Source organism: Colossoma macropomum, unplaced genomic scaffold, assembly GCF_904425465.1.
Source record: "Colossoma macropomum unplaced genomic scaffold, Colossoma_macropomum, whole genome shotgun sequence".
NCBI classification, from domain to species: domain Eukaryota; kingdom Metazoa; phylum Chordata; class Actinopteri; order Characiformes; family Serrasalmidae; genus Colossoma; species Colossoma macropomum.
This window is the reverse complement of record NW_023494785.1, coordinates 26,036,438-26,052,200: the sequence shown is the minus strand read 5'-3', so window position 1 is coordinate 26,052,200 and position 15,763 is coordinate 26,036,438. Positions and strand designations below refer to the sequence as shown.

Below are 15,763 nucleotides of genomic sequence, written 5' to 3'. Positions count from 1 at the left end.
AACTTGTACTCAATGCCTTGTTTGACCTGAAATGAAGTAAATGAAAGGGTAGCCTCTGACTTTTACACAGTACTGTAGTTTCATTTTGAAAGTAATTTCATTCATTGGCATCAACTTTACTACTTGTACTTGTCTTAGAAGCAAATTTTAGACCTTGCTCTACCACGCTCTGGCTAATTTTATGAATATTACGTAACTTGTAGGTCCACTATACAGTACATATAAGTGTGATACACAATTCATCATTCATCTTCTACCACGGTCATCACACCATCAAAATACCCAGACAAGAACAGACAAAATCAGTTTTCTATTCTTTGACAGGCTTTGTTGCCAGCAAATGTGACCTGCAAACCAGTAATACAACAGACAAGCAATATGTACAATACTACTTACTGTATCTTTAATGCAAAAGCATAAAGAAATAATACTATACAATACATACAAAAATAATAAAACAATGATCTTTATAACTGGATAAACCTGAATTCTGCTTGACAGATGAATGCCAAAATGAAAAGCACGTTAACGTTCAGACTGTAAGCGCAGAGCAACAGGAGAGTGCTGTTAATAAATAAGTGGATCAGTTTCGAACTCCTACAGAGCAATTCATTCAGTTCATTTCTGTGTTCATTCAAAACACTTCAGAGGCTACAGAGCTTTTTGTTTAGTGTCGGAGGAAATGTGTAGCACCATGAAAATACTGTAGGTATGAGAGCTGTTACATGCACAACAGCCCTCAGCTGAATACAATCTGTAATGCTTTCTCTGTGAAGAAAGGAGGAAAGGAGAAAAAGGCACAAAGACAGATAAAGAAGAGAATGGGACAGAAAAGAAGACAGACTGTGAGAGCAAAAGAGAGATTGGTATTAGAAAATGAGAGATTGGTATTAGAAAAGGAAAGATAGAGGAGAGAGACTGGGAACAAAAAGGAGAGATTGAGAAAGAAAAGCACAGAGACTGGGAGAGAAAGATAGAAAAGGAGAGTCTGGAAGAGAAAGTGATAGACAAAGAGTCTGGAAGAGAAAGTGAAAGACTAGAGAGAGAAAAGGAGAGAAAAACTGGGAAAGAAAATGAGAGAGACTGGGAAAGAAAAGAAGAGAGACTGGGAGAGAAAAGGAAGAGAGATGGAAGACAAAATGAGAGTAACTGGAAAGGAAAAGGAGAGAAAAAGAAGAGAGACAGAAAAAAGAGACTAGGAACGAAAATGAGATAAACTGGGAAAGAAAAGGAGAGAGTGGAGGAGAATTAGAGAGACTGGGACAGAAGAGGAGAGAGACTGGAAGAGAATTAGAGAGACCAGGAGAGAAAATAAGAGAGACTGGGACAGAAGAGGAGAGAGACTGGAAGAGAATTAGAGATACTGGGAGAGAAAATAAAAGACTGGGACAGAAGAGGAGAGAGACTGGAAGAGAATTAGAGAGATTTGAAGAGAAAAGGAGTGACACTGGGAAAGAAAAGACTGGAAGAGAAAATTGGAGAGACTGGGAAAGAAGAGGAAAGAGACTGGGAGCAAAACCAGAGAGACTCAAACAGAAAAGGAGAGAGACTCAAAGAGAAAACTAGAGACTGGGAAAGAAAATGAAAGATGGGGAGATTTAAAGTGACAGAGAGATGAATATTCCTGAAAATCTCTTTTCTTTAATAATCAGTCTGTGATTTGTGCTTTATCAGCTGGTCCACAGAGCTCATGTGACTTCACTGAGCCAACGGGGACCATAACTAATCCCTGTGCAGGTGCGGCTGAGTGATGAGGTGCTTCACACACATCTTGCCACAGTCCACAGAACGCTCTGAAATCCATCATTCCATCCTGCGGAGGGAGCGTAGAGATTGCTCTCCACTGTGGGTTACAGCAAACATCTTCACAGCCGTCTTTCAACAGAAGGCAACAGAGCCGAGTGTCTCAGTCGATAGTGGCTCACAAACCACTCTGACGGCTTCCAGTCACTAGAAAACACTGCTGGCATCTTCATCTCCCTGCAGTCTCACATGCTAAAGCCGCTAAAGCTGCTTTGGCTGCACAGTTTCTAGCACCATACAGACGCTTATCATAAGTTTGTGTGTGAGCAGGATCTGCAGCACTGCTTCCCATAAAACTTGTGATTGCAAACTCCATGCTGGGGCACCAGGTAACACCAGTTGAAAGAATCCTTACAGACTGCATCTGTGAAGGAAAGGGAAAAAATAATGTAGTTACGCATTATTTGATGCTAAGCTGCACAAAATACACTACACGTCCAAAAGTTTGTAGACACCTGCTTATATCGCACTTCTTCATAATTAAGGGTATTAATGCTCAATTCTTTACTGCAGTAACAACCTCTACTCTTCTGGGAAGGCTGGATGTTGGAACACTGCTGTGAGGATTTGATTGCATTCAGCCACATGAGCATTAGTGAGGTCAGGTACTGATGTTGGATGATTAGTTTGGAGTCCATTACTCTCAAGAACAGGAGTTCCATTACTCCACAGCCCAATGCTGGGAGGCTTTATATCCCTCTAACCAACACTTGGCATTGTACATGATGACCTTGGACTCCTGTGTCACTAATTAGCATTAGCATCTGGATTCTTTTGGAAAAATAGTTTGTGAGGAGTTAAACTGCTTTGAAAAGCAATGCACAGTAAAGTATACATTCAGTGTCTGCTTTATTAAACCCCCCTGTCTTGTAGCTCCACCTTGGTGGTGTACAGTTAGAGACTGTAGCTCATATGTCCATGCACAGTTTGTGTTAGTCATCCTCTAACCTTTCATCAATGGCCAGTTTCTGACCACAGAGTCAGGAGTGACTCTGGATGTTTTTGTGAGTAAAAAAAATTCCCTTATCCGCACCACACACACTACCATTTGAGTTAGAAAATGACCAGTGATGAATAAAGTACAGGGCAGCTGACAAATTGTGCATGACTACAGTCTGTAATTGTACACCTAAACAGCAGACCTGTAAGGTGGGTGGATGTTCCTGGTGTTGTGTTAGAGGAATTTTACCTTGGGGCTGCTGTTGTGGACAGAAGGATGTGCTGCAGGCCTGAGACATGGCTGGCTTCATCTGAGATGAACAGCCAGATGAGGGACGGCCAGTTATGAGGCACTGAACGGAGCGCACCTGGATACCTCCACCACATGACACTGTGCACTGCACACACATAAACATAAAGCATAATCTACTGAACAGTTTACCTACACTGACTAAAACACTAAGCACTCTCAGGTTGATACTCTGAAACAGATCTCAGTTTGTTTTCTTTAAATGTAACTTTATCTTTTTATCTGTTACTGTTTTTATCTGTTTATCTTTTTAGCTTTTTATCTGTTACTGTTCTACCATACTCATCATATAACACAGTCATATAATACAGAATGATTTTAAATTATTTAACTTTTGTTTTTAACCTTGAATAACATGCTCCACATTGAAATAGAGAAGCTGAGTATTCTGCCCTTGAGGGTTGTAGAGGAAATTCCTGTGCAACATGGTCTGTAATTGTAATCGTGCTCTAAATTGTCTGACCATTAGATCACATTTTTGTGTGCATATGTTAAAAAACTGATGTTTAAAAGCTGAATTTTGCTGAATCAATAATAGTCAATAATATGGAGATATACCCAGATGGCTATTTCTGGTAAGGTTTAATACTTGAAAGTTTTCTGCTAGTAGGAACTTGAGGACTGGAACAGCCTTAGTCAGAAAAGTTTTTTTGGGGGGTGGGGGATGCTGGGATGCTGGACTTGCCTGTGACCATGATGAGGTGTACCAGTCTGGCCTTTGAAGCCGAGGGATACTGGGGCAGTCTGGCTGGACGCACGCTCTCTGTAGCTCTGCAGAGGGTTTGGGCATGTGCTGGCATTTCTTCTGGGCCAGATCCCTGTGCTTCCCCACTGTGTCTTTATCCACACACTTCACCACCCGCACCTGAACACCCTTACCACATGTTACTGAACACTGGCGGGGAGGAGGACAGGGGAGAGAGACGGAAAGGGAGTAGGTTAGGTGTTAAACCCACAGAAGCCACAGTTATTGCTCATTAAAACAGGCAGATAAAACTCCTGAAATTTAAAATTCCAAGCTTTCACTTAATATCACACTATTTTGTAAGTAAAAGAGGAGATATTTCATCAATATATTTCATGAATTTGATGAGAAGAAAGTGAACCATTCAATTCAACATATACTGTATATAAAATGTAAACATAACTCTGTAATTATGCAACTATGAAATTAATCATGTGATTATATGATTACATATAAATAGCTATGTAATCCAAATGTACAGCTAGACAACAAAAATAACTTTAGGCTGTGGGTTAAATGTGCTGGTTAGCTTTAGCTGTGGAGGTGTGTTTACCTGCTGCCAGCTGGAAAGGACCCACTGGGCTTTGTGCTGTTTCTGACAGCGTTTGAGCATGCAGCTCTCCTGGCTGTGAGGTCTGGGCAGGAGCACACATGAGCTGTCTGGCAGCACACGTGATCCTGCGGCGCTGCTCAGGCACATGACCGTTCTCTTTCTCACACCCTTACCACACTTACGAGAGCACTAAGAGCAAACAAACAAACAAACAAACAAACATTAAGGTCTGTCTGCTTTTACGTTTACCTATTATATTTAATATAATTTAGTTTTCAACAGTATGATCACTGTATTGTAGACAAACGTATTCATAAAATTCAAAAGCACTGAACAAATCCGCACTTTACAAATGAATCTAACAACTTGGATTCTTTAAATTTGCCCCCTTTGCCTTGATTCAGCTTTACATACTCTTGGCATTCTTTTAAGCAGTTTCATGTAAAGCCACCTGGAATGTTTGTCTAACAGCTCCACATGTGCTAACTACTGAGAACTAATATTTTTGTAAAATAAAATGTTTTACATTTTTCTCATATGGCTAAATTCTAGTCATAAACACAAACCAAATACAAAGCATACTCTGCAACATGCAGTGTTTTTGTAGAGGAAGAATGAATATGGAAATGTACAGAGGCTCTGTGTTCATTTCCATATTCTATACATCTGTTCTCTTTATGAGTTTCATGCCAGGTAGTGGCTTGATTTGGCAGTGAGCAAGCTAACTCTGCTCCAGACCTGGAGGTGGCTTTATATACCCTACTGCTCTGAAAACCATTACGAATCTGACGAGGCTCAGAGGTAGTGATGTAAGCAGTCTTTGTACTGTGTAGGGATTAAGTAGTACAGCAAGTGTGGTTTCAGATGTTTGACGGATAATAAAAAGGTTTATTCGAGAGAAAAAGCAGAGCAGTGCTTTACTCTTAATCATGTTCTATAGGAAACTATTCTGTGAAATGTTCAGAACGACTGATTAGCTCTACACTACATCTGTGGAGTCCTCTTTATTGTCAAAACACTATCATAGTAGATACAGGTTAAAAGACAGCAGACTTCTGTTTTTTTGGTTGCACATATATATTTCTAAATCAATAAATATATGGCCTATTCTTTGGTTAATGGACTAACCAAACCCTTATGACTCCTGTGGTTTCAACTTACAGTGCTGAAGTCCTTTAAAGTTACATCTCAGTGGCAAATGATTTCTTTCTTTTGCTTGTTTTTATTGTGCAACAAAACAACAGAAGCCATATTGCCCCTTACACTTCCTATAGTGTTGTGCACTCTGTTGGAATAACTGTGTATGACGCTAGCAAACTATGACTATTAGAGCTAGGCCTTCAGTTCGGACCATGTAAGTCAAAACCTGGCCAAAAACAAAGAAGAAAACACATCTCTATAATGCTATTTTTTGCTAGGGCCCAACTGAGATTTTAGTAGTATGTCGGCACTAACTACCTTCACCTGAACACTTTTTGGTCTTCCTAGATTAAATGCAGACATCTGAAGCTAGAACAGACATTAACATATATTTTACTTTGTAACATTTTCACACTGAGTTCTTCAGTAAAGAACCCTGGCATAAAGCTACCACTGTTTTGGTCAAGCTACCACTTATATTCACGGTCAGTGACGTTTCTAAGACTTCCAGAAGGCCGAGAGTGACTTTTTTCTTCACGAAATTGGAGACTGGAAACAAAAACGTGACTGGTTGTTTCCAATGCAAGTTCTTAATTATGTTAATAGTTTATCGGACATGTTAGGCCTTCAGTTCAGCTCCTGAAGTCCTAACCAATGGGAGACCTTGTCTGGCTGTATCTACCAAGATACCATGGAAAAAGAAAAATCCTGACGATATAACTGTCAATTGGGTGTTAAATCCTTTTGTTTAGTACTACAATACTTGCCAAGTTTAAATGCAACAAGCAGGATGATTATATTCAATTTACAAGAAATAAAAATTGCAGACATGATTATTTTATTTCACAGAAGTCATTAGATCATTTCTGAAAGCCAAGAAGGTTCTGAGTGTTCCCCACTGGTGTACGATATTCAGTGATGTTTTGTTTTTAAGGAAATTGCGTGGCAACTTTTTAAATAATCAACACTCAGCGACTAATCAAGTTTGTCGACTAATCATTGCAGCCCTACTATATAGCAAAATCAATTACAGCACAGTCTGTTAATCTTTTGCACACCATCTCTTGTACTGAAAATGTTCAATAACTGCCAAAACTGAAACAGAGGACATGGTCACTTGATGATAGTGTAATAATGTACATCACTAACTTTCAGATATGACCAGGTGGCAACTTTTAGCCTTAAGCCATACAGAGTTTAAACCAACATGTAAAGTGTTCAGCTGTGCTCTTTGGGGGTCACTCACCTGTGACCACGGTCCTGTGCTCCATGTGGGTGGGCAGATGTGTGTGTTGCACGGCTGCCTGCGGGTTGAAGGGGGCAGCGCACAGTGGGTATCAGTCACTACATCCACCTGTGTGGGGCTGGTTCGCTGAACACACTGCACCTGTCGGCTCTGTTCTCCTGATCCACAGGTACGACTACACACACTCCAGTCTCCAACACTCCAGCTGCACCAACACACACAAACACACACAACACACATAGTTAATACTACAGAGAGTATTTCAGAGGAAGTTATGACACATAGTCACACAGTTAATGAATTAGATTGCTTTTCAGAGAAAGTAAAGAAAGTGAATGTCTCTCTAATAAACACCAATGCACAACCTTTCCCAGGCTTGTATCTTTCGAAGTTTATTTATATCTAAATGAGCAGTGAATGAAGAAAACCTGCCTCAGTGGTCACTAAGCTCTGCTCTTGATGGGTGCTGGACTTGTCTTTTGTCATTTTCCCCCTTACAGACACATCAGTCCTTACCTTTTTAACAGCTCCTCTGTCATTTGCATCAAAATAGCAATCCTCTACTTTCTACCCATCTCTCCATCATTTACACCTCACACACTAATCTTCCACTCTACATCGCCAACACTATTCTCCCTTCAGTCACCTTCCACCCCATCTTGCCATCATTTACTCCTCCAAACACATTACTTCTTTTCCCTCAGACATTAACAATATCCCCCTTTCTTTCTGTCCTCTTATTACCACAAACTCTTTCTGCTCCTACACAACCCTTCCTTCTCCCCCTCTACCCCAGACACCCTGGACCCCCATCATACACAACGCTAATCTTTATTTGCAGTTTTTGTGTTCATCACTCTGGAACTCGTGTGCATCACTCAGCCGGAACTGAGCTGCATCTGCTGTAGCGTCCTGGCTCAGCTTTGCGCTAAAAAAAAAGCCTGGAGAACATCCATCTGCTCTCAGCTTCTTCAGAAAGGAGCCGATATTTATACAGAGGAATTGGACACTTGACCTCTTTCACAAGGTAGAGTATGAGCTTGAGCCGGAAACCGATCACACTTCAAAAGTTACACTGAGTCAACCCCCTGTACTTGTTATTTTTAAGTGAACCTTCGAAGTCGTAAGGAAAATTTAAGCTTTTATAACTGACACCATTAATTAATGTACATGTACTAAATAATTCCTGAGAGCCTGAATCAAACTGATCACACAGCTAATACTTTTTCCAAATGTCCACAATTAAAGCCTATAAATTGAGCTGCACATTTGCCCAATAGATCATTGAGACATTATGTTCCATAGTGCCTTTATTTTAGTGCTGTGAGAACTAAGAAACAGACTGCAATGCATAAATTCTCCTTGTAGTGCACAAACACATGTGTCTTACATAAAAAGTATCAAATAAACCTCATAAAAATGACCCAATCCACATATACACGAGTTAGTAACAACAGCAAAGAAATGAAATAAAGTTCCAAGCCGGAGTTGCCAGAGGATCTGATATGATCTAAACTTACATGCAGTGTGTGTGTTTATGACTGAGTACAGGGGGTGAGAGGTTATTAGCATCCCACTGTAACCCCAACTCAGGCTGATGTCAGTCATAAATGTAGCCATGCACCTATTTCCATGATGTAATGGCTTCTCAATGTCCTCCCTGGCACTGCTCCTGCAACACAACCTGATGAAATAATGCAGCATCCAAAAATACTGGACATGCTGAGACCATGGCTGGCATGTGCGTTTGTTTGTGCGCTTCTGTTTTGGTCAGTGAAACCCTCCATATGTCCACTCTAGTTATGCTTCTTTCCAAAGGACACCACTCCGGTCAACTCCTGTCTCCAAGTTTAGAGTAAAACTAATATAATAAATGAATAATAAAAGTCTGCTTTCTTTGCTTAAAGGAACAATTTAAGGAAAAATCTGATTTACTTCTTATCCTAAATAAGGTCTGCCAATGTTTGGTGCCTGAAGTTTATTGTTAGAAGCTTATTGTCCCATATTTGAAAATTACCAGTTGGTAGGTATGTCACAAATATGGCAATATGTGACAAATATAAGTTGGATATTAAAAGGAAATCTATACATGCTAATCAATGTCATCTATTTGAAATCCATATATTGGCATATATCATATATTTCACTGAAAAATAACATGTTGGCACATCATTCACTGTGAAGAAAACACCTTGTGTAGAAGATGTCAAATCCTTATCAGCATCCAAAGTGACACATTGTTAGCTCAGTTGGCATATTAGCCTCTGTTACTCCTCTAACATGAGACCCTACCGGTGTCTCTCGGTTATTTTTGAATAATAAAACATGCTCATCTGTGGGCTGCTATATTTTTGTCACTTAAAAGGTAAGCCTACAGCCCTACATTAATTTTGGCTAAAATAATTTTTTTGTTTTTTTTTCTTCTCTGCGGAACCTCTTTCGGATACTCGAATATCAAAATTATTTATTACTGTATTATATAAATAACTGCTGCATCATTTAACGTGGAATGGAAAATTCAAATAGGAAACTTGTGAATAGAAAGGTTACTTTAGCTCCGTTAGACCATGCATCATGTGCACTTTGTGTGTAGTGGTGTGTGTTAATGATGTGTTGCATGTTGTTTAAAGATGTCATAGTACAAGTAATGCTCTCCAGTGATTTCACTACTCTCCATATTCATTCATCAGATGTTATACGTCAATGTTATAATTTTTTCGGCCTTTTTATGTTTTGAGTCTTGCGAATTTATGGACTTTGGACCCCCTTAAAACTGCCATTTATACAGTCACAGAATCACCACTGAAGAGTGGCAGTTAATAACACAGCAAGTGCTGAGTTTACAGAAGGCATTATTCACGCGTCAGTGCTGTTATAGATTCAGAGGCCCTTTAGGCTCAGGATCTGTGAGTGTATGTGTTTGTGTGTGTCTCTACTGCCAAGTTTGGATGACTTTAAACCCAGGCCCCCCATAAACCCCAGAGGTTAGGACACAAATGTGACCCCACGCTCCCCTAGTACCATTAGTGGCTGTTTATGATAACAGCGACAAATTGAGGGAGGGAGAGAGCGAGAGAGATTTCAGTTCTCTTCTATTCTTTTCTTGCTATTCTTACTTACATAAAAGGACTAAATGATGCTTGCTGTTATTTCACTGATGCTTTTGCAATGCTGTAACTAAATATAGTCATGGCAATAACGTTTACTGAATTAAACTGAATTGATTTGAAAGAAAATGATGCAGTCTCTCAGTAAAGTCTACTTGAGCATCTAAACAACAGACAGTCTGAAATGCTGACTGCAGCGCAGTAAAAAAGCCCTTTAGTGTCATTACTCATCGTCCGTTTTCTGTCCACAGACTGTGTAAGCCTGTTTTATGATGTGCCTGCCCTAGAACAGACAGGAACAAATGTTTGGCCTGTGGCAAAAGAACTAAACATTTTGGGTGAATCATAGTCATCCTTCTGGCCCCCTGGATCCTCACTGCCTGCCTCTAACAGGCTCCAAGCATAAACAAGGAACGCCTCTCTGGATTCTGCTTTGTGTACTAAAATGCTGCAAAACACATAATTCTGTTTATTTCAGTTTAATCTGTGTAAACCGTGGTGCTCTCTCTGTGCCGCTGAGGTCTCCTGAGTCCAGTGAGACCAACCAAACCTTGACATGAGGTCACATATTACACACAATCAGGCAGATTATAGCTGCTCTAACTTAACCCCTTAAACCTTAGAAGGCACAGTTACTGCCTGCGATAACAAAAGAATTTTGTATGTATTAATTATTTCTCAGTTGTAACTCATTTCATTCTCACACTTTGGTCATGTGTTTGACTTGAACATGTTGATACAGAAAGTAGGTTGAAAGTCAATGTAATTTCATTATGTAACAATGTAACTAAGTAATTACATTTAAGCATCAAAATGACAATAACTCTATACCTAAAAGTGTTAACCCTTTAAACTGTAGACTTATTATTCAGCTGTAAATGGTAAGATGTATTATTTAGTAACTTCTATAAAACTAATATGTTCTTACACTACCATTCAAAATTTGACAAGTTATTCCAAACTTAATATTTGCTGTTATTTTATTGAATAACCTCTAAAAAACTCTACAGTGCAGATACCATAATACTAAGTAGGCTTTTTGGGATTAAAGTGTATTAATTTTAATAATTTTAGTATAACTCTATTCTCAATGTTATACAACTTTCTCAGTCTAAAACTTCCCCTTTTTTCACAGCTTAGTTCATTTCAGTTAGTTAGTTAAAACCTTTTAATTTGTAGAGCAGTGCCACACAATAGAATCATTTTATAAATATACCTGCAACAAAACTGGTTTTATATTAATAAATACAGTGATTCCAAACTTTTAAATAGCACCGTTTGCAGAGTGAAGAGCTAAAGTGTGGACCTACATACAGGCAGAGAATTCTACAGGGATTATAGTAGGTGTACATTAAAATCAACTAAAGATTACAATCAGAATGAGACAGTTATCCAAGTCATCCTACACCTTATAATTTGTAATTTAAAATCAGCTGATGATCAGGATTGGTAACCTCAAGACATCATTGAGGGATTATAGCTAGTGATGTAACTAAAGCTGGTTTTCTAACTAAAGATTAAAGACTGGTGTAACTTACAAATTAAAGGCATATATTCACAGAAAATTACAATCCTTATTTATCCACCCGTGTGGCTGTAGGACACCTAGCGAGGGTTTAAATCCATTTTATCCTGAAATATACTGCTGAATCATCTGAATGATCGAAAAAGCTCAAACATGTCCATCAGACATCACTAAATTTCCCCTAAGAACTGCACTGTTGTCCATGTGGTTACTGAATAATAGGCCTTAGAGTAGAGGTGGGCAATATGTCAAAAATATAATACTGCAATACTTCAAGAAATTGTCATGATATACAATATGTCACAATATTTATCTTTTCAAGCTGGAACAAAGAAAAAAACAAATACTTGCAAAAACTGAGAGCACAACGATTTTTATTTAATATTTTGCATGCTGTGTTGCATTTAATCCAGTGCTGATTCTGCTCTTTTTATAATGAAACACACGGTTGGTCAGTCTTCTATAAGTACTGATGAAATCCACAGTTCAGAAAAGCATACTGTATTGTATTATGACAATTTATCATGACACCAATATATATAGTTATACTGTCCATTGCCAAGTCCAGGGGTTGGCAACCCAAACGTTAAGAAGAGCATTTTTGTCCTTTCAAACAAAAGTCAAACCATCTTGGGAGTCACAACGTTTTATGTCTATTTTTCCATCTTGGCTGTAAGCATGTGCTAATGTACTAGAATAGGCTAAAAAAAATAAATGAAAACGCAAACTTAACTTGCTTTAAACCTTTGCTCAACTATAGCTGCTTTTCTCACATGTCCAGCAGGAAACATTTCGACAAAAGTAGAACAGTTTCTTGCAAAATATTTCTCAACATTCTATTTTTTTCGAGGCTGAAGCCGCTTTTCATTCACCAGCTTGTTTGAAATTTCCAGTTTGACCTTAAATGGTCCCTGAGGTGCCAGAATGTAACTGCTGCCCAATTTACGGTGGAATGGGAAAATTCAAACAAGAAGCTGGTGAATGAGAAGCTGACTTCAGTTTCTTCTTTACAGTTTCTTGTTGCAGATTAAATATATCAGGAAACCTGCTGAGGGATTATAAATGCTAAATTTATAAATTTATGATTACAAATTCGTCTCTGAATTATCGATGTTTGTCTTATATCTTTCTCTTTGCCCTTTTGTTAGCTACTAGCTAGGTGAGATTGTCTGCGTTGCTGTGGTGACTAGCTGTTTGTGCGCCAATCCTCAGGGTTAAACAGTGAATTAGCAGTTACACATTAACTCCAGCGTTTAAGACCATTTATTGTTAAAACTGTGTTCGAACGATCAGCAGAGCTTTATTTTACTGCAAAGGAGGATTATTTTATTTTTACCTAAAAATTGCTGACCCCTGGCCTAGCCCTATTAAGGGGTTAACTTTACTTGACATCTGCCTCTTTATGATTGACTGGTTTTATTCTGCACTGAATTGAATCAACCAGTCAGGTCTCTTCTGCAAGAACCGGCAAAATATCATTGAATTCTAGAAACATATTATATACACTATGTGTGTCATCTTGGTAGTAATGAAGGCCGCAGCTGAGCGAGTGCTATGACACAAAATAATTAAGTGATGTAAAATCAGTTTGTCAGGCCCAACAACCAAAAATAGTCTGTGCTACATATTAGAGTATGCTTTGTTGCTAGGGCAATCTCTGCAGAATAATGAACCTGTTTCAACAGCCCCCCACGGAACGGAAATCATCTTCATCATTCATCATCATTTTTAATGAATCAATATTTTTTCCCGTAACTCTGTTATCAGATTAACTAGGACACTGCTGTTGAGCTGCTAGTGAGCAATGGGGGGCGAAAGAGGAGAGGGTGAGAATCCGCTGCTGTGAACACAGTTCACTCTCCACTTAAAGATGGCCATGCTGAAATAAAACGTACAGGACAACTGCAGCTTTCTCAGCAATTTTTGTACAACTGCCACAATAATATTAAAAAATATTTGTATAAACACTGCCTTGCTTTCTGACCTACAAACACAATATAGTTATCCAGTTTCTGGGTTTGTAAATCTTACACATTTCTATCTCAATATATTCCATTAATGTTGCTGAAGAAAAATAATACATAATGCAGAAACAGAGGAAAATCCAAAACAGACAGCAATTTTATGGCTACTGTGAAAGGGGGTTCATGATTGACATTAGCCTTCCGTGGTCTATAGGTGGAGCCATTAGGAAGAACATGTATTGCATATATTAATCATATTTTTTCTGTGTTTCAAGGTATTCTCATGTCTTTATGGCTCTTCTCTTGTGACTCCCCTGTAGTCAAGTCATAGCCCTCAGCTTAAAAATCTCCATCCTAAAACACAATCCTAGTGTACTGGGATACAGAGTATTCAAAGTGACTGAAGTGGTGTGTATGTGTGCACAGAAACACGGGATGTGGTTTGTTTTGTTAAACAAAGTTGAAAATACACACTTCTTGGATTAACCTTGCTACCGATTTTCCATCCAAGACTTGGACTGCAACGCTGCATGTTAGGTGAAATTTGATGGATGCTTTGATTTGACGTCTCAGAACTTTCTGTTTAGAAACATTTATTTCACATGACCAACATCCCACTTTGAATTAGAGTTTCTCAGGGCCGTTTGAACTGCGTGGATATTTCTGGATGTGTGTATCCAGAGGTTGCACTCCATTCCTCTTGTTGGGAGAACAAAGAGCAGTCATGCTCAGATGTGCTGTGATAGATCAGCTTATAGAGAAGAGTTGTATTCTGGGAGGGCATGAAGCCAGTACTCCATTTTCTAACTAGCTCTTATTCAGTATTAATTGTAGTTATCATCCAATACCTGGTTTGGTCAGTGAGTGCTTCATTATGTAAAATCAAGTATGTTGGTGATGGAATGTAACAAATACATTGGTAGCTGAGGATGTTCAGGGAACATCTGAGACCAAACTGTTCTTCAAAATAGCTTCTAAGATATCCTCATTATGTTAACTCCTTGGCTAACTGCAGCTGCACACAAGTCACCGCCATCTACTTGAAATTTCTTTTGATATGCTTGTTACTTTTTGTTTGTTTTCATTGGTTATTTATTTGCATCTATTCTAAAGATATGTGGTGTTTTTACAAGCAAAAACACATGACAGAAACACTAACAACATAAATGGTTTTAAATAATGTGCTTAGGTGCCTATAACTTTTGCACAGTACTGTATAAATTATTCTAACCGAGCACATTTAAAGTGCACTGTCAGAGAGTGCACAATGAAAGCACACTCAGAGGCTTAATTTAAGAAAGCACACTCAGATATCACACTCATAGACTACACTTTGAGCAGTGCCGGCGCCAGGACTGCAGTTTTGAGTGGGCAAATTCACAGGTGGGCTGAATTTGAACTTCACTCCTCAAGGGCAGAGGGATAAGCTACAAAAAGTGTAACTGAAGTTTTTGCTAATTGTCTTTGAAACACTGCAGAAGGAAAAAACATGCATTAGGAGACCGACCTGATAGTCAACCAGAATACATAAAACTCATAAAAGGTTTTAGAAAACCCCCCCAAAAAAACATCTGTTTTGCACACAGGAGCAACAATAACCAACATACATTTCATAACGTGGTGATTTCTGTCACATGCCATGCCAGATGTGGCATGTAGACTATTTGTATTACTAGTTTTTGTAGTTACTGTTTTAATCTAATCCTTTATAGTGAGCTTGGCTACTTTTGTCCTCAAAACCAGCAGTGTTTAATCCTTTAATCCACATACTAGTCTTCCTAATATTTATCTCCAAAATACTGAGATCACTGCAGAACTAATGCAGAACTCCACAACCTCATACTTATAAACTCAATAATCTCATAAAAGCATGAGAAGTGAACATGTTCAGAGCTATAGCTGGGTGTCTGAGGGAGTTTTTGTGGCACAGGAGGGAGCGAGGATTAGAAAATGCCTCAGTGATGGTGATGGTTAAACTGAGATGTTGATTGTACATTGTCAAAAATGTTGAATATGTTATATTTTTGACAGCTTTCATGTGTGTATTAGATAAACGTATTCATCACTTTACTATTGAAAGTAAACGTGAGCAGTCATTTTGGGTGGGTCAATGATAAAAATGCCACTGCCACACACATGCAAGTGCACACTCAGATAGCACACTCATAGACTATACTCAGAGTGCACACTCAGATAGCACACTCATAGACTATACTTGGAGTACACGTTAGTACCAGAGCTGGTCGGCCTATATGCTGACTAAGCACGTTGTGTACGACCCCGCAAATTATGCACATGCCCTTTCTCCCCCTCAAGTCAAAGCTGCTTATTATTTACATCAATGAGAGGATAAAGCGAGACTATCCATCTGGTCATGAAAAAAGAATAAAAAAACACCAGGAAAGTGAATTGCGGTAACAGCAATCAGGTA

At 38.8% G+C, this 15,763-nt stretch overlaps 1 protein-coding gene across 2 annotated transcripts in view; it reads right to left on the bottom strand.

The window, feature by feature from the left end:
* Window positions 1–1,401: 1,401 nt before the first annotated feature.
* The window catches only part of LOC118820195 (A disintegrin and metalloproteinase with thrombospondin motifs 16), an 84,129-nt gene continuing 69,767 nt past the window's right edge, over window positions 1,402–15,763 (bottom strand). For both annotated transcript variants that reach the window (XM_036588371.1, XM_036588380.1), the window contains 5 exons: window positions 6,737–6,941; window positions 4,351–4,539; window positions 3,738–3,947; window positions 2,993–3,140; window positions 1,402–2,167 (listed from right to left, as the gene is read on the bottom strand). In XM_036588371.1, the coding sequence (XP_036444264.1) occupies window positions 2,052–2,167; window positions 2,993–3,140; window positions 3,738–3,947; window positions 4,351–4,539; window positions 6,737–6,941 (868 nt within the window). In that variant the 3' untranslated portion in view covers window positions 1,402–2,051. The remainder of the gene's footprint in view (window positions 2,168–2,992; window positions 3,141–3,737; window positions 3,948–4,350; window positions 4,540–6,736; window positions 6,942–15,763) is intronic.